This window comes from Physeter macrocephalus, chromosome 17 (assembly GCF_002837175.3).
Source record: "Physeter macrocephalus isolate SW-GA chromosome 17, ASM283717v5, whole genome shotgun sequence".
Classification (NCBI taxonomy): domain Eukaryota; kingdom Metazoa; phylum Chordata; class Mammalia; order Artiodactyla; family Physeteridae; genus Physeter; species Physeter macrocephalus.
In genome coordinates, this window is record NC_041230.1 from 7680543 (window position 1) to 7699052 (window position 18510).

The following is an 18510-nucleotide window of genomic DNA, read 5'->3' on the forward strand; positions in this document are numbered from 1 at the left end:
TACTTCCTTGAATCTAAGATATACTTGGTTGAAAATTGAGTTCTAAATTCAGAATGTGAAAATGTGGGGGAAAAAAAGCATCATGGGATTGATAAAACATGTTAACTTCATATTATATAGTAAACAGAACTATCACTTTTAATTACTACTTTTCTGGAAATATTTTTGACAAAATAGTTCAGCACCTGATAGGGCATATGAATCCATTGTAACATTTTATTCTCTGGGTATAGGCTTCCCCTAGCCCATAAATCCTGAGAAATAAGTACAAAAACACTATTAAGATAAGATATCCATATCACCATTGTATATCATTAACTTTTAAGATTTATTTTATATGCTACCCATCTTTTTTTAAGGCATAAAAGTTACAAGTAAAGCTAAAAGCCCCCTTTGACCAACACCCTCAATCCTAATCTCCTGCCAGAGACAACACTATCAATAATTTGGTATGTGTCCTTTTTAATCCATTTAAAATAGTTTTACATACATATTTCAATAATAAAAACAATTCTATTCTTTGTGAATGATTTCACTCCAATTTACATGTTATTATATAGTATGTTTCATCTGGATCTTGATTTTCTTTTCACTCAACATTATTTTAGATAACAACCATGTTCACAATACAGACCAAGCTCATTGCTTTTAACTGCTGTATACCATTCCATTATTTGAATATATCACATTTTATTCATCCATTATCCCTTCAATATATATGTTATTTTCAATTCAGATATATATATATATTTCTTATTCATATTTATGAATATCTTTAGGATGTATATCCAGAAGTGGAATGGCAGGGTACTTTTAAAAAATATTTCCCTGCCTCAAAGTTATAGACAATATCCTGTTATTTCCTTTCAAGAAGTTCAGAGTTTGGCTTTTCATATTTCAGTGTTCAAATCCTTTGGAATTCTTTTTCTTTATATGTTGTAAGGTTGTATGTAATTTTATTTTCCCCAATATGGAGATTCAAATACTCCAACTGTTTTTATTGACTAGGCCATCATTCTTCTACTGATTCACGATGTCATGTCTAATATACAACAAGTTTGCATATATTCATTCATTTACTTCTAGGCATTCTATTCTGTAAATCCTTTTTATTTATCCATTAATGTTCTAATACCACACACTATTATATGACCATAACTTCATAATATGTATAGTATATGGTAGGTGTGTCCTCTCTGCTCTTATTCAATATTGTCTCAGCTATCCATAGACTTTTATTTCATATGGATTTTAGAATCATTTGGTAAAGACCCTAGAAAATTCTTGTTAGATGTTTGGAACTATATTAGGTCCACAGATTAATTTGGGGAGAAAAAATCTTTTATGATATTGGGTTTTTCCATCTACATCCGTTGTATTTCCCTCCATTTACTCAAGTCTTTTGCCCTTCAATAAAGCTTTACAATTTTTTCATAAAGATCTTTTTCATTTTTTGAGACTATGCCAAGATATTTCACAGTTAAGTAAAGCATGGATTGAATTTAAGAGAAGGCTTTTATTCATTTAGTATACTCGGCGTTTCTCACCTGTATGACCTCTCTTATGTATAGAAAGGGATGCTCTTTGAGAGAATGCTTTCCCGCATTCATTACATTCAAAAGGTTTCTCACCGGTGTGAATTCTCATATGTATTATAAGTAATGAGCATTGAGAGAAGGCTTTTCCACATTTATTACATTCATACGGTTTCTCCCCTGTATGACTTCTAACGTGAAGAGTAAGGGATGAGATTCGAGAGAAGGCTTTACCGCATTCATTACATTTAAATGGTTTCTCTCCAGTATGAATTTTTTCATGTTCAAGGAGATTTTGTCTCTGACTGAAAGCTTTTCCACATTGATTACAATGATAGGGTTTCTCTCCAGTATGAATTTTCTCATGTTCAGTGAGATTTGATTTCTGACTAAAGGCTTTCCCACATACTGTACACGCATAGGGTTTTTCACCAGTATGAATTCTCTGGTGTCGGATGAGGTTTGACATCTGAATAAAAGCTTTCCCACATTCATTACATTCATAAGGTTTCTCTCCAGTATGAATTTTTTGATGTGTAATGAGATTTTCTTTCCGGCTGAAGGCTTTTCCACATTCATTACATTCATAGGGTTTCTCAGCTGTATGATTTCTCATATGTACAGTAAGGGATGAACTTTGAGAGAAGGCTTTCCCACATTCACTGCATACATAGGGTTTCTCACCTGTATGACTTCTCATATGTATAATAAATACTGAGCATTGAGAGAAGGCTTTTCCACATTTATTACATTTATAGGGTTTCTCCCCTGTGTGACTTCTCATATGTAGATTAACAGATGACATTCGAGAAAAAGCTCTACCACATTCATTACATGCATAAGGTTTCTCGCCAGTATGAATTTTCTCATGCTCAATAAGATTTTGCTTCTGGCTGAAGGCTTTTCCACATTCCTTACATTCATAGGGTTTTTCTCCAGTATGAATTCTCTCATGTTCAATGAGATTTGATTTCTGACTGAAGGCCTTCCAACAATCCTTACATGCATAAGGTTTTTCTCCAGTATGAATTCTCTGGTGTCTAATAAGGTTTGACATTTGAATGAAAGCTTTTCCACATTCATTACACTTATACGGTTTTTCCCCAGTATGAATTTTTTGATGTGTAATAAGATTTTCCTTCCTACTGAAAGCTTTTCCACATTCCTTACATTCATACAGTTTCTCTCCAGCATGAATTCTCTCATGTCTGATGAGGTCAAATTTATGATTAAAGTCTTGTCCACACTGATTACACTTAAAGGGGGTTACAACATGGGATGAGCAATGGTAAAATGGTTTCTCATACTTATTACACTCATAATTTTTCTCTCTTATACAGCCTTTCTCATAACTAAGTAAGTCTAAATTATGTTCAAAACCCTTATCAAATGAGTCATAGAAGTTTTGTCTTGAAGTAACAATGTCTGAGCCCAGAGGAAATACTTTTGCAACTTTTTTACATTCAATGACATTTTCCTTAATTAGAGTTTTCTTGGAGATGGATGTGACTTTCCTCACAAGTGTTTCCTGCTGCTCCTTGATCTGTTCATCATCTTCCCAAACTTCTAAAATGGAGGACCAAAAATTATAACTTTTGAATTTTTCTCCTACTGCATTATTGATAACATTTCAGAAATTTGCCAAAGTGGGGTTGATCTTTGATATTGGCTTTAGTCTCCCAATATGAAAGAAATCCAAAGTGCAAATGTCCCTAGTTTCTAAGATTTGAGAAGTTAACTCCTATAGATAATATTATGGAGAGAAAACTGCCATTAATAGGCCCAAGCTACTTTGATTGATTTAAAAAACATACTTATACAATGCAGATAACAGTAAAATGAATAGAATAATTAAGATGAAAGGGCAAACACATAAATGACTGGATAGCAAGTCAAATGACTAGAGGATAAAATTAACACTTGTGGTTAAACAAAACAGATCGAATGTATATGTTTATTTCTCCCACTTCTTAAAATTCCATTGAAATGACAGTAAAAGAATAAAGATTCAAACCCATCAGAACAAAGGAAATAGGAGTAAAAAGAAGGGTAAACAAGACATTTCAACAAAATACTGGAAGGCAAAAGGGTAAGAAAACTGTCAACTGATAGCATAGCTAAGAAATTCAAGTTTTGTGCTATGAAGATGCAAACGTCCAACAAAGTGATTTGACAACAAAACACTAGAAAAGCTCAAAAATTGGAGGATTTAGGTCCTTAAAAGGCAGGGATAAGAGTGGGGCTGAAAAACAGAGGATTAATTTAAAGTCTGGAGTTATATACTGATTTGAAGGCATGAAAACATCTATATCATGAAGGTACATAAAGGAAAAAGGAGTCTATATGTAATTTAGAACTATTTTGGATAATGCTCAGTGAGGGCTGGAGAAAAGGAGTCATGTAAAACACAGTTCATAAAGGAATAAGAAAAAATAAACAGGAACGGAGGAGAAATCAGAATCCTTTACAGAAAAGAAGACATTTCCAGGAAGGGTGATCCACAGGATCAAATATAGAAGAGGAATTCCTGTTTGAATATGGTGGAATTAAACATCTCTGTGTCCTCTCCTCTCTGCAAACATGAAAAAGAAACAGAAAAGAAAGTATATCCTCAATAAAACTAAAAGACAGCTAAACTCCAATTCCAGAGTAAAAGGAAAGACCAGAGGGTAGACTGAACCAGGTAGGGAAGAAACCCAGACACTGGCTGTTCTTTCTTATCTTAGACAGAAAGCATGGTGAACAGAGTTCTCCAAAACAGAAGGCACACCCTGTGGACAGAAGTGGAATCCAGACGTGTTAAGACTGCATGGTGGCAGGAACATAATGGCCTTCTTCTGGCCCTGTCAAATGGTAGGAAAGGCAGAGCTAAACAAGGAGATGCAAATAGCCATTATTCTTGTATAAGCAAGATGCTGGCATAGGAGGGTAGAAGAGATACTGAGTGTTAGAGGAAGCATGCAATTAATAATCTCTGATTCAGAAGAAGTAAAGGGCAAACCAACTCTTAACACCAAACCTTATATGACAGAGGAAGTCAATACGAGCAATAGAGGCTTCCTACTAGCTCAAGAGTATTTTTCTAGACAATCTCCAGCACTCTCCTTCTGTAAATAGTGGGTCCAGCAGGAAATAACCTTATTCAAAGATGAGGAATGATAGTTATAAAAGGAACCAGTATTCAGATCTATACCACACTACAAGAATTAAAAAACATGAAAATACAAGCTTAGAGGAAAAACTGATATTGACTGATCAATAAGCCTCATAAAGTTCTAAAGCTTTCAAGAAAAACAAACTTATGGGCATCCAGGCAAATAAATCAAGTCATCTATGAGGGAAAAGAATCAGGCTTCAGATTTCTCCAAGCAACAATTCAAAGCCAAGAGGCAGCAGAGAACTATCTAAAGTCTTCAGGGAACTGTCTACAAAACCTCTAGGAAAGACAGTATGGCTCAAGAATTTTATACACAGCTAACTATCAACTAAATATAAAGGTTTTAAAAAAAGATATTTGCTTGTTTGCAAAACCTCAGGGACTCCAGTTCCCACTAAATTATAAGCTCCATGAGCCCATGGCCAGAATAGTATTTTACCTATACTGTTATGACTATAAATGTGGTTTCCTTTTCCTTATATCTTCTACTCGGTTGTTGAAGTATACATGAAAACTACTGGTTTTTATTTGTTAATTTGATACCCTACCATATCACTGGAGTCTCTTACTATTTGTTGCAGTTGATTCTCTTGTGTTTTAAGGGATATAATCTTATCATCTATAAATAAAGATGGTTTTACAGGGTCCTTTCCAATTCTTCTAGTACTGATTTTTTTCTCTTGTCTGTTACTTAGGTATAAACTTAGTAGGAAATTTACAAAAGGTATAAAGGAAACCTTGGAAAGCATTTCTCAAGGACACAAAAATAGAAAGATCTGAACAAAGACAGAGAACATGTTATTGGATAGAAAACCTTGATGTTATAAAGATGTCAGCACTCTGAAAGTTATACTTCTAACACATTCCCAACAAAAAATCCAACAAGTTTTTCTCTGGAAAGAGACAGTTGAATGTAAAATTTTTATGGTGAAATAAACAATCAAGAATAGCCAGCACAGGGCTTCTGTGGTGGCACAGTGGTTAAGAATCCGCCTGCCGATGCAGGCGACACCGGTTCGAGCCCTGGTCTGGGAAGATCCCACATGCTGCAGAGCAACTAAGCCCATGCACCACAACTATTGAGCCTGTGCTCTAAAGCCCACGAGCCACAACTACTGAGACTGTGTGCCACGACCACTGAAGCCCATGTGCCTAGAGCCCGTGCTCTGCAACAAGAGAAGCAACCACAATGAGAAGCCCGTGCACCACAATGAAGAGTAGCCCCTGCTTGCTGCAACTAGAGAAAGCCCATGCGTAGCAACGAAGACCCAATGCAGATAAAAATAAGTAAATAAAATTAAAAGCAAAAAAAAGAATAGCCAGCACAACTGGCTATTCCCAGTACTCAACTGGGAAAAGAAAGGGACTGAGTATCAAGGGTAAGAGACAGACTCACTTTTCAATGTTATCTTTTGGACTGTTTATATTTTGTAACTAAGTGTGCACATATTATATTTCAAAAAAATTAAAGGAATGAAAGGTGTAAATAAGCAGGAAGGAGGTAACAATTCGTAAGCCAGAAACTTTTAAACCTATGTGGGATTGTGAGAGTTGTGAAGTACAATGGAAAGTGTGAGTATTGTTACAAAACAAACCTGAGGCTTTTCAAAATAGAAAGAAAAGGAATCTAACTCTGAAACAAATACGTTTTAAAAATACTATACATCCACAAAATATTGAATGCATAAGAAAAAACCCTATGAACACAAAGGAAAGAGAGAGCTTAAGGATCATAGAGAGGGACACCAATCCTGAAAGTAACGCTGTAAATGAACTAGGGAAGTTTTGGTATCTAAAATTTGAAAAAAGGAAGATAGCTCCAATACAGTATTTGGAAGTGTCACCATAATCCAAGGCATTCATACCTTTTGTCACTCTAGAAGACTTAAGCGAATCTTGGAAAATGTGAAATGGTATCAACCCCCTGAACAACTGTCATGTGTCTTTCTCATTCAGACCTGCATTTTCACTTATTCACCTGGACAGGGCCTCCCAAGCATTTCTTCTTCTATCACCCATGGCTCCTCTTCCTGCTCCAACTTGAAGATCACATCTGGTTTGGTGACTTGGCAGCCTATTATGAGAGACAACAAAGGACTTGGATATTAATGCTGGATACAACCATCCAGACCTTGGGTTGAGTCCTGGGGACTTGAGGGCCTATGAAAGATGAGGATGGAGGAACTTCCACAGTTCCTGTAATTAGCCTTTACCCTAAAGACAAGCACATACAATCAAATGAAGAAAGGGAAGGCTAGTTAAAGACATCTGGCAAGTTGAAGTCTTCACACATTTCAAAGATAGAAAAGAATTCTGTGTAAAATTGCAAATCTACCCTTACCCACTGTGACTAGGTTGCTATAGTTCTCCAGCATCACATCACGGTACAAGTCCCTCTGAGCAGGTTTCATTTGCTGCCATTCCTCCTGGGTGAGGTCCACAGCCACATCCTTAAATGTTACTGTTCCCTGTAAAAAGACAATTTGAAGTCATCAAAACTAAACACTGTGGTCAAAACATCTAAGAAGCCATTTAGCTGATCAGATATCATATACCAGGTTTGCATATTTAATTAATTTTGTATTTATACTATAGGGGAAAATATACCGTAATAGAAATATCCTGTAGAAGTTATGTTAATTATTGAATCAGCAAACTGACGAATTCATCATCTATTATTCAGGAAGCTGGAAATAGTGGTAACTGATTTATACTAGGCTGTGACAGAGATGACATAGACATGATTCATAGGTAACTGGCTCAGAACCTGTCCAAGCAATTATGTAATATAGTAAGAAAGAGGACATGGAAATAGTGGGGAAGGAGGAGAAATAGGCTGGAGGAAGGAGGAGAGGTATGAAAATTTGAACATGCAAAATTTGATATTTCTATAGGACTTCCAAATGGAAATGTCCACTATGCAGTTGGAGGTATGAAGAAAGGAGATGAGAATTTGTTAGCCATCAACCGAAAATTGGGAGCCAAATCCATGGCAGAAGGATATGAGTGGTTGTAAAGAACATATATGGTAGATTGGTTCAAGATGGTGGAGTAGAAGGACATGTGCTCACTCCCTCTTGTGAGAGCACCGGAATCACAACTAACCTCTGAACAATCATTGACAGGAAGACACTGGAACTCATGAAAAAGGTACCTGACATCCAAAGACAAAGGAGAAGCAGCAATGAGACGGTAGGAGGGGCACAATCACAATAAAATCAAATCCCATAACTGCTGGGTGGGTGATTCACAAACTGGAGAACAATTATACCACCCACTGGAGCGAGGGTTCTGAGCCCCATGCCTTGACTGCCAACCCGGGGGTCAGGCAAGGGGAGGGGGAATTCCCAGAGAAGCAGACTTTGAAGGCTGGCAGGATTTGATTGTAGGAAATAGCTAGGCCTGGGGGAAACAGAGACTCCACTCGGAGAGCACACACAAACCAGTGTGCACATCAGGACCCAGGCGGAAGGATCAGTGACCGCATAGGAGAAGCAGACCTACCTGCTAGTGTTTGAGGGTCTCCTGCAGAGGCAGGGGGTGGCTGTGGCTCACCATGCGGACAAGGACACTGGCAGCAGAAGTTCTGGGAAGTACTCTTTGGCAGGAGCCCTCCCGGAGTCCACCATTAGCCCCACCAAAGAACATGTAGCCTCCAGTGCTGGGTCACCTCAGGCCAAACAACCAACAGGGAGGGAACTCAGCCCTACCTATCAGCAGACAAGTGGATTAAAGTTTTACTGAGCTCTGCCCACCAGAGCAACACCAGCTCTACCTACTACCAGTCTCTCCCATCAGGAAGCTTACACAAGCCTCTTATATAGACTCATCCACCAGAGGGAAGACAGAAGAAGCAAAAAGAACTACAATCCTGCAGCCCCACTGGAGCGAGGGTTCTGAGCCCCATGCCTTGACTGCCAACCCGGGGGTCAGGCAAGGGGAGGGGGAATTCCCAGAGAAGCAGACTTTGAAGGCTGGCAGGATTTGATTGTAGGAAATAGCTAGGCCTGGGGGAAACAGAGACTCCACTCGGAGAGCACACACAAACCAGTGTGCACATCAGGACCCAGGCGGAAGGATCAGTGACCGCATAGGAGAAGCAGACCTACCTGCTAGTGTTTGAGGGTCTCCTGCAGAGGCAGGGGGTGGCTGTGGCTCACCATGCGGACAAGGACACTGGCAGCAGAAGTTCTGGGAAGTACTCTTTGGCAGGAGCCCTCCCGGAGTCCACCATTAGCCCCACCAAAGAACATGTAGCCTCCAGTGCTGGGTCACCTCAGGCCAAACAACCAACAGGGAGGGAACTCAGCCCTACCTATCAGCAGACAAGTGGATTAAAGTTTTACTGAGCTCTGCCCACCAGAGCAACACCAGCTCTACCTACTACCAGTCTCTCCCATCAGGAAGCTTACACAAGCCTCTTATATAGACTCATCCACCAGAGGGAAGACAGAAGAAGCAAAAAGAACTACAATCCTGCAGCCTGTGGAACGAAAACCACATTCACGGAAAGACAGACAAAATGAAACGGCAGAGGACTATGTACCAGATGAAGGAACAAGATGAAACACCAGAAAAACAACTAAATGAAGTGGAAATAGGCAATCTTCCATAAAAAGAATTCAGAATAATGATAATGAAGATGATCCAAGACCTCAGAAAAAGAATGGAGGCAAAGATGGAGAAGATGCAAGAAATGTTTAACAAAGACCTAGAAGAATTAAAGAACAAAAAAACAGAGATGAACAATACAATAACTGAAAAGAAAAATACACTAGAGGGAATCAATAGCAGAATAACTGAGGCAGAAGAATGGATAAGTGAACTGGAAGACAGAATGGTGGAATTCACTGCTGCAGAACAGAATAAAGAAAAAAGAATGAAATGGATTATTACTCAGCCATATAAAGGAAGAAAACTGAGTTATCTGTAGTGAGGCAGATGGACCTAGAATCTGTCATACAGAGTGAAGTAAGTCAGAAAGAGAAAAACAAATACTGTATGCTAACGCATATATATGGAATTTAAAAGAGCGGTACTGATGAACCTAGTGGCAGGTCAGGAATAAAGACGCACACATAGAGAATGGACTTGAGGGCACGGGGGGGAGGGAAAACTGGGATGGAGTGAGAGAGTAGCATTGACATATATACACTACCAAATGTAAAATGGATGGCTAGAAGGAAGCAGCTGCATAGCACAAGGAGATCAGCTCAGTGCTTTGTGACAACCCAGAGGGATGGGATGGGGAGGGTGGAAGGAGGCTCAAGAGGGAGAGAACATGGGGATATATGTATACATATAGCTGATTCACTTTGTTATACAGCAGAAACTAACACAACATTGTAAAGCATTTATACTCCAATAAAGATGTGAAAAAAAAAAGAAAAAAAAAGAATGAAAAGAAATGAAGACAGCCTAAGAGACCTCTGGGACAACATTAAACACAACAACATTCACATTATAGGGGTCCCAGAAGGAAAAGAGAGAGAGAAAGGACCCAAGAAAATATTTGAAGAGATTATAGTCGAAAAATTCCCTAACATGGGGAAGGAAATAACCACCCAAGTCCAGGAAGTGCAGAGTCCCAGGCAGGATAAATCCAAGGAGAAACACACCAAGACACATAGTAATTAAATTGACAAAAATTAAAGACAAAAAAAATTATTAAAAGCAACAAGGGAAAAACGACAAATAACATACAAGGGAACTCCCATTTGGTTAACAGCTGATTTTTCAGCAGAAACTCTGCAAGCCAGAAGGCAGTGACACGATATATTAAAAGTGATGAAAGGGACGAATCTACAACCAAGATTACTCTATCCAGCAAGGATCTCATTCAGATTCGACGGAGAAGTAAAAAGCTTTACAGACAAGCAAAAGAAGAGAATTCAGCACCACCACCAAGCTCTACAACAAATGCTAAAGGAACTTCTCTAAGTGGGACTCACAAGAGAAGAAAAGGACCTACAAAAACAAACTCATAACAATTAAGAAAATGGTAATAGGAACAAAGATATCGATAATTACCTTAAATGTGAATGGATTAAATACTCCAACCAAAAGACACAGACTTGCTGTATGGATACAAAAAAAAAGACCCATATACATGCTGTCTACAAGAGACCCACTTCAGACCTAGGGACACATAGAGACTGAAAGTGAGGTGATGGAAAAAGATATTCCATGCAAATAGGAATCAAAAGAAAGCTGGAGTAGCAATACTCATATCAGATAAATAGACTTTAAAATAAAGAATGTTACAAGAGACAAGGAAGGACATTACATAATGATCAAGGGAGCAACCCAAGAAAAAGATATAACAATTTTAAATATATACGCACCCAACATAGGAGCAGCTAAATACATAAGGCAAATGCTAACAGCCATAAAAGATGAAATCAACAGTGACACAATAATAGTGGGGGACTTTAACCCTCACTTACACCAATGGACAGATCATCCAGACAGAAAATTAATAAGGAAACACAAGCTTTAACTGACATAATAGACCAGATAGATTTAATTCATATTTATAGGACATTCTATCTGAAAGATGCAGATTACACTTTCTTCTCAAGTGCACATGGAACATTCTCCAGGATAGGAGGTAAATTTAAGAAAATTGAAATCATATCAAGCATCTTTTCTGACCACAATGCTATGAGATTAGAAATAAATTACACGGAAAAAAGGAAAAAACACAAACACATGAAAGCTAAACAATACGTTACTAAATAACGAAGAGATCACTGAAGAAATCAAAGAGGAAATCAAAAAGTACCCTACCTCAAGAAACAAAAAAAATCTCAAATAAACAATCTAACCTTACACCTAAAGGAACTAGAGAGAGAAAAAAACCCCAAAGTTAGTCGAAGGAAAGAAATCATAAAGATCAGAGCAGAAATAAATGAAATAGAAACAAAACAATAGCAAAGCTCAATAAAAGGAAAAGCTGGTTCTTTGAAAAGATAAACAAAATTGATAAACCTTTAGCCAGACTCATCAAGAAAAAGAAAGAGTGGACTCAAATCAATAAACTTAGAAATGAAAAAGGAGAAGTTACAATGGACACCACAGAAATACAAAGCATCATAAGAGACTATGACAAGCAACTCTGTGCCAATAAAATGGACAACGTGAGCAATGGACAAATTCTTAGAAAGGTGTAACCTTCCAAGACTGAACCAGGAAGAAAAATATGAACAGACCAATCACAAGTAACGGAATTGAAACTGTGATTAAAAATCTCCCAACAAACAAAAGTACAGGATCAGATGGCTTCACAGGTGAATTCTATCAAACATTCAGAAAAGAGCTAACACCCATCCTCCTCAAACTCTTCCAAAAAATTGCAGAGGGAGGAACACTCCCAAACTCATTCTACAAGACCACCATCACTCTGATACCAAAATCAGACAAAGATACTACAAAAAAGAAAATTACAGACCAATATAACAGATGAAAATAGATGCAAAAATCCTCAACAAAATGATAGCAAACAGAATCCAACAGCACATTAAAAGGATAATACAACATGATCAAGTGGGTTTTATCCCAGGGATGAAAGGATTCTTTAATATATGCAAATCAATCAATGTGATACACCATATTAACAAATTGAAGACTAAAAACCATATGATCATTTCAATAGATGCAGAAAAAGCTTTTGATAAAATTCAACACCGATTTATGATAAAAACTGTCCAGAAAGTGGGCACAGAGGGAACCTACCTCAACATAATAAAAGCCATATATGACAAACCCACAGCAAAAATCATTCTCAATGGTGAAAAACTAAAAGTATTTTCTCTAAGATCAGGAACAATACAAGGATGTCCACTCTTGCCACTATTATTCAATATAGTTTTGGAAGTCTTAGCCATGGCAATCAGAGAAGAAAAAGAAATAAAAGGAATACAAATTGGAAAAGAAATAAAACTGTCACTGTTTGCAGATGACATGATACTATACATAGATAATCCTGAAGATGCCACAAGAAAACGACTAGAGCTAATCAATGAATCTGGTATAGTTGCTGCATACAAAATTAATGCACACAAATGTCTTGCATTCATATACACTAACAACGAATGATCAGAAAGAGAAATTAAGGAAACAATCCCATTCACCATTGCTACAAAAAGAATAAAATACCTGTAATAAACGTACCTAAGGAGGTAAAAGACCTGTACTCAGAAAACCATAAGACACTGATGAAAGAAATCAAAGGTGACACAGATGAAGGGATATACTATCTTTGTGAATGGATAGAATCAACATTGTGAAAATGACTATACTACCCAAAGCAATCTATAGATTCAATACAATCCCTATCAAAATACCAATGGCATTTTTTACAGAACTAGGACAAAAAATCTTAAAATTTGTATGGAGACACAAAAGACCCTGACTAGCCAAAGCAATCTTGAGGGAAAAAAACAGAGCTGGAGGAATCAGACTTCCTGACTGCAGACTATACTACAAAGCTACAGGAATCAAGACAATATGGTACTGGCACAAAAACAGAAATATAGACCAATGAAACAGGATAGAAAGCCCATAGATAAACCAACGTACCTATGGTCAACTAATCTATGACAAAGGAGGCAAGATACACAATGGAGAAAAGACAGCCTTTCAGTAAGTGGTGCTGGGAAAACTGGACAGCTACATGTAAAAGAATGAAATTAGAACACTGACTAACACCATACACAAAAATAAACTCAAAATGGAGTAGAGACCTAAATGTAAGATCGGACACTATAAAACTCTTAGAGGAAAACAGGAAGAACAAGCTTTGACATAAATCACAGCATGATCTTTTTTGACCCACGTCCTAGAGTAATGGAAATGAAAACAAAAATAAACAAATGGGACCTAATGAAACTTAAAAGCTTTTGCACAGCAAAGGTAACTATAAACAAGATGAAAAGACAACCCTCAGAATGGGAGAAAATATTTGCAAACGAATCAATGGACACAGGACTAATCTCCAAAATATATAAATAGCTCATGCAGCTCAATATTAAAAAAACAAATAACCCAATCCAAAAATGGGCAGAAGACCTAAATAGACATTTCTCCAAAGAAGACACACAGATGGCCAAGAAGCACATGAACAGCTGCTCAACATCACTAATTATTAGAGAAATGCAAATCAAAACTACAATTAGGTATCACCTCACACCAGTTAGAATGGGCATCATCAGAAAATCTACAAACAGATCTAAAAACAGAATTACCATATGACTCAGGAATCCCACTACTGGGCATATACCCAGAGAAAACCATAATTCAAAAAGACACATGCACCCCAATGTTCACTGCAGCACTATTTACAATAGCCAGGTCATGGAATCAACCGAAATGCCCATCAACCGACGAATGGATAAAGAAGATGTGGTATACATATAAAAGGAATATTACTCAGCCATAAAAAGGAACAAAATTGGCGCCTGTAGACACGTGGATGGACCTAGAGACTCTCATACAGAGTGAAGTAAGTCAGAAAAACAAATATTGTATATAAATGATTATATGTGGAATCTAAAATGGTACAGATGAACTGGTTTGCAAGGCAGGAATAGAGACACAGATGTAGAGAACAAACGTATGGACACCAAGGGGGGAAAGTGGGAGTGGGGTTGTGTTGGTGGTGGTGGTGGGATTAATTGGGAGATTGGGATTGACATATATACATTAATATGTATAAAAGAGATAACTAGGGCTTCCCTGGTGGTGCAGTGGTTGAGAGTCTGCCTGCCAATGCAGGGGACATGGGTTCGTGCCCCGGTCCGGGAAGATCCCATATGCCGCGGAGCGGCTGGGCCTGTGAGCCATGGCCGCTGAGCCTGTGCATCCGGAGCCTGTGCTCCGCAACAGGAGAGACCACAACAGTGAGAGGCCTGCATACCGCCAAAATAAATAAATAAACAAACAAACAAACAAATAAATAAATAGATAACTAATAAGTACCTGCTGTATTAAAAATAATAACAAAATAAAATTCAAAAAAAAAAAAAAGAAAAAAAGAACATACATGGTAGGTAAAGGGCCAAGGTCAGAATCAACAGTTAAGCATCAAAGAAAGGGTCTTAGGTTTTTGTTTCTTTCTTATATTTACAGTCGTGGGATGAGAATCAAAACTATGAGAGAGGTGTGACAGAAAGTAAAAAACAAATGATAAATTTTTAGAAAAGAATGTTACTTGATCACAAAAACCAACTCTTCCTCTCCATTTAAAAACTTCAGTACCCAAATAAGGAAAAATCTTTACCTGCAAAGGCTCTAAGAAAGAAATATATATCCCATATTTGGAAGAATATTCAAGAAACAGTATAAATAAGATAGAAAAATGGGAAATATAAATGGAAATTACCAAAAGCTGAATCACAATTAATGTTTCTCAGAAGCTATCTCTATGACCATTACTACCATCAATATCATCATCACTGTCATCTATTGAGTACTTATATGCCAAGCATTGTTAGAATTTCTTTAGATATATTAACTTCCAAAATTCCCCTATTAAGGTTATGAAGTAGCTACTGTTATTATCCATTTGAAAGGTAAGGAAACCAGCATTAAGAGTTAACTTTCCTAGGGTCATAAAGCTACTACGTGGTAGAGTTGAAATTCCAGCCCAAGCAGTGTAGCTGCAGAGCCCATATTTTTATCCATCATATTATACTTCTCCAAGTCAGCAGGAAGTCTCAGAATCCCACAAATATTCCCCAATTCAAGATAGACAATTGGAAACACAAGAGAGGTTCGTTGCCCTCTGAGACCAGGGGTGGGGGGCACACCTGGGCCTCTTCTGTTCCTTGAGCCTAAGCCTCACCCCCCACAGCCCCCAGGGCCTTTTCCAGCCCTGTGGGTCCTGAGCATTGGCCCCACCCACCACCCAAACCTCTCCCTTGCTTAGGCCCTGCCCTCCATAGCCAAGGCCTTCCCCCGCCTCCTTTTTTTTCCTTTTCTTTTCCCTCCTCTTTTTTATTATTGTGGTACAGATGTACCTTCCGGTTGTTGATATAGCTATATTTTAAATTTTATATTCTTCCTAACATATCTGTTAGTTTCCTAGTCTAATTTTATTTTTTACTTTGTTATTGTTCTTTTTTTTTTTTTGCTGGCCCGGGTGATTGCGGGATCCTGGTTCATGAGCACGGGGTCAGGCAGTGGGAGCTCCAAGTCTGAACCACTGGACTAACAGAGAACCTCAGACCCCAGGGAATATTCAATGCAGTGAGGTCTCACAGAGTTCATCTCAGCATCAAGACCCAGCTCTACCCAATAGCCTACAAACTCCAGTGTTGGAAGCCTCAGGCCAAACAACCAGTAAGACAGGAACACAATCCCACTCATAAAAAAGAAAAAAAAAAAGAGACAGCAAAAAAATATGTCACAGATGAAGGAGCAAGGTAAAAACCTACAAGACCAAATAAATGAAGAGGAAATAGGCCATCTACCTGAAAAAGAATTCAGAGTAATGAGAGTAAAGATGATCCAGAATCTCGGAAATAGAATGGAGGCAAGGATTGAGAAAATACAAGAAATGTTTAACAAAGATCTAGAAGAACTAAAGAAAAAACAGAGATGAACAGCACAGTAACTGAAGTGAAAAATACACTAGAAGGAATCAATAACAGAATAACTAAGGGAGAAGAACAAATAAGTGAGCTGGAAGACAAAATGGTGGAAATAACTGCCGAGGAGCAGAATAAAGAAAAAAGAATGACAAGAATTGAAGACAATCTCAGACACCTCTGGGACAACAATAAACACACCAACATTCGAATTATAGGGGTCCCAGAAGAAGAAGAGAAAAAGAAAGGGTCTGAGAAAATATTTGAAGAGATTATAGTTGAAAACTTCCCTCACATGGGAAAAGAAATAGTCACCGAAGCACAGAGAGTCCCATACGGGATAAACCCTAGGAGAAACACACTAAGACACATCCTAATCAAACTAACAAAAATGAAATTCAAAGAAAAAATATTAAAAGCAGCAAGGGAAAAACAAAAAATAACATACAAAGGAATCCCCATAAGGTTATCAGCTGATTTTTCAGCAGAAACTCTGCAGGCCAGAAGGAAATGACAGGATATACTTAACGTGATGAAAGAGAAAAACCTACAACCAAGATTACTCTACCCAGCAAGGATCTCATTCAGATTTGATGGAGAAGTCAAAAGCTTTTCAGACGAGCAAAAAAAGCTAAGAGAATTCAGCACCACCAAACCAGGTTTACAACAAATGCTAAAGGAACTTCTCTAAGTGGGAAACACAAGAGAAGAAAAAGACTGACAAAAACAAACCCAAAACAATTAAGAAAACAGTAATAGGAACATACATATCGATAATAACCTTGAATGTAAATGGACTACATGACCTAACCAAAAGACACAGACTGGCTGAATGGATACAAAAACAAGACCCATATATATGCTGTCAACAAGAGACCCACTTCAGACCTAGGGATACATACAGACTGCAAGTGAAGGGATGGAAAAACATACTCCATGCAAATGGACATCAAAAGAAAGCTGGAGTAGCAATACTCGTATCAGATAAAATAGACTTTAAAATAAAGACTGTTACAAGCGATAAGGAGGGACACTACATAATGATCAAAGGATCAATCCAAGAGGAAGATACAACAATTATAAATGTTTATGCACCCAACATAGGAGCACCGCAATACATAAGGCAAATGCTAACAACTATGAAAGAAGTTGACGGTAACACAATAATAGTAGGGGACTTTAATACCCCACTTACACCAATGGACAGATCATCCAAACACAAAACAAATAAGGAAACACAAGGTTTAAATGACACAACAGATCAGATAGATCTAACTGATATTTATAGAACATTCCACCCCAAAGCAGCAGAATACACTTTCTTCTCAAGTGCACATGGAACATTCTCCAGGATAGATCACATCCTGGGTCACAAATCAAGCCTTGGAAAATTTAAGAAAATTGAAATCGTATCAAGCATCTTTTCTGACCACAATGCTATGAGACTGGAAATCAATTACAGGAAAAAAACCTGTAAAAAACACAATACATGGAGGCTAAACAGTGCACTACTAAATAACCAAGAGATCACTGAAGAAATCAAAGAAAAAACTAAAAAATACATAGAAATAAATGACAGTGAAAACACGGCAACCCAAAACCTATGGGACGCAGCAAAAGCAGTTCTAAGAGGGAAGTTTACAGCAATACAATCTCGCCTCAAGAAACAAGAAAAATCTCAAATAAACCATCTAACCCTACACTTTAAAAAACTAGAGAAAGAAGAACAAACAAAACCCAAAGTCAGTAGAAGGAAAGAAATCACAAAGATCAGAGCAGAAATAAATGAAATAGAAATGAAGAAAATAGCAAAGATCAATAAAACTAAAAGCTGGTTCTTTGAGAAGCAGAAATACAAAGGATTATAAGAGACTACTACAAACAACCATATGCCAATAAAATGGACAACCATGAAGAAATGGACAAATTCTGGAAAGGTACAATTTTCCAAGACTGAGCCAGGAAGAATTAGAAAATACAAACAGACCTATCACAAGTAATGAAATTGAAACAGTAATTAAAAATCTTCCAACAAACAAAAGTCCAGGACCAGATGGCTTCACAGGCGAATTCTATCAAACATTTAGAGAAGAGCTAACACCCATCCTTCTCAAACTCTTCCAAAAATTGCAAGAGGGAGGAATACTCCCAAATTCATTCTACAAAGCCACCATCACCCTGATACCAAAACCAGAAAAAGATATCACAAAAAAAGAAAATTATAGACCAA

At 37.6% G+C, this 18510-nt stretch overlaps 1 protein-coding gene across 7 annotated transcripts in view; it reads right to left on the reverse strand.

Moving 5' to 3' along the window:
* Positions 1-351: 351 nt before the first annotated feature.
* ZNF568 (zinc finger protein 568) overlaps positions 352-18510 on the reverse strand; it is a 38167-nt gene continuing 20008 nt past the window's right edge. For 6 of the 7 annotated variants that reach the window (XM_007122055.4, XM_055079101.1, XM_028478113.2 and 3 more), the window contains 3 exons: positions 7034-7160; positions 6671-6766; positions 352-3101 (listed from right to left, as the gene is read on the reverse strand). In XM_007122055.4, coding sequence (XP_007122117.1) covers positions 1525-3101; positions 6671-6766; positions 7034-7160 — 1800 coding nt within the window. In that variant the 3' untranslated portion in view covers positions 352-1524. Of the gene's footprint in view, positions 3102-6670; positions 6767-7033; positions 7161-7797; positions 7847-8196; positions 8241-18510 lie in introns of those variants that run through there. The other variant, XM_055079102.1, reaches the window with a different exon arrangement.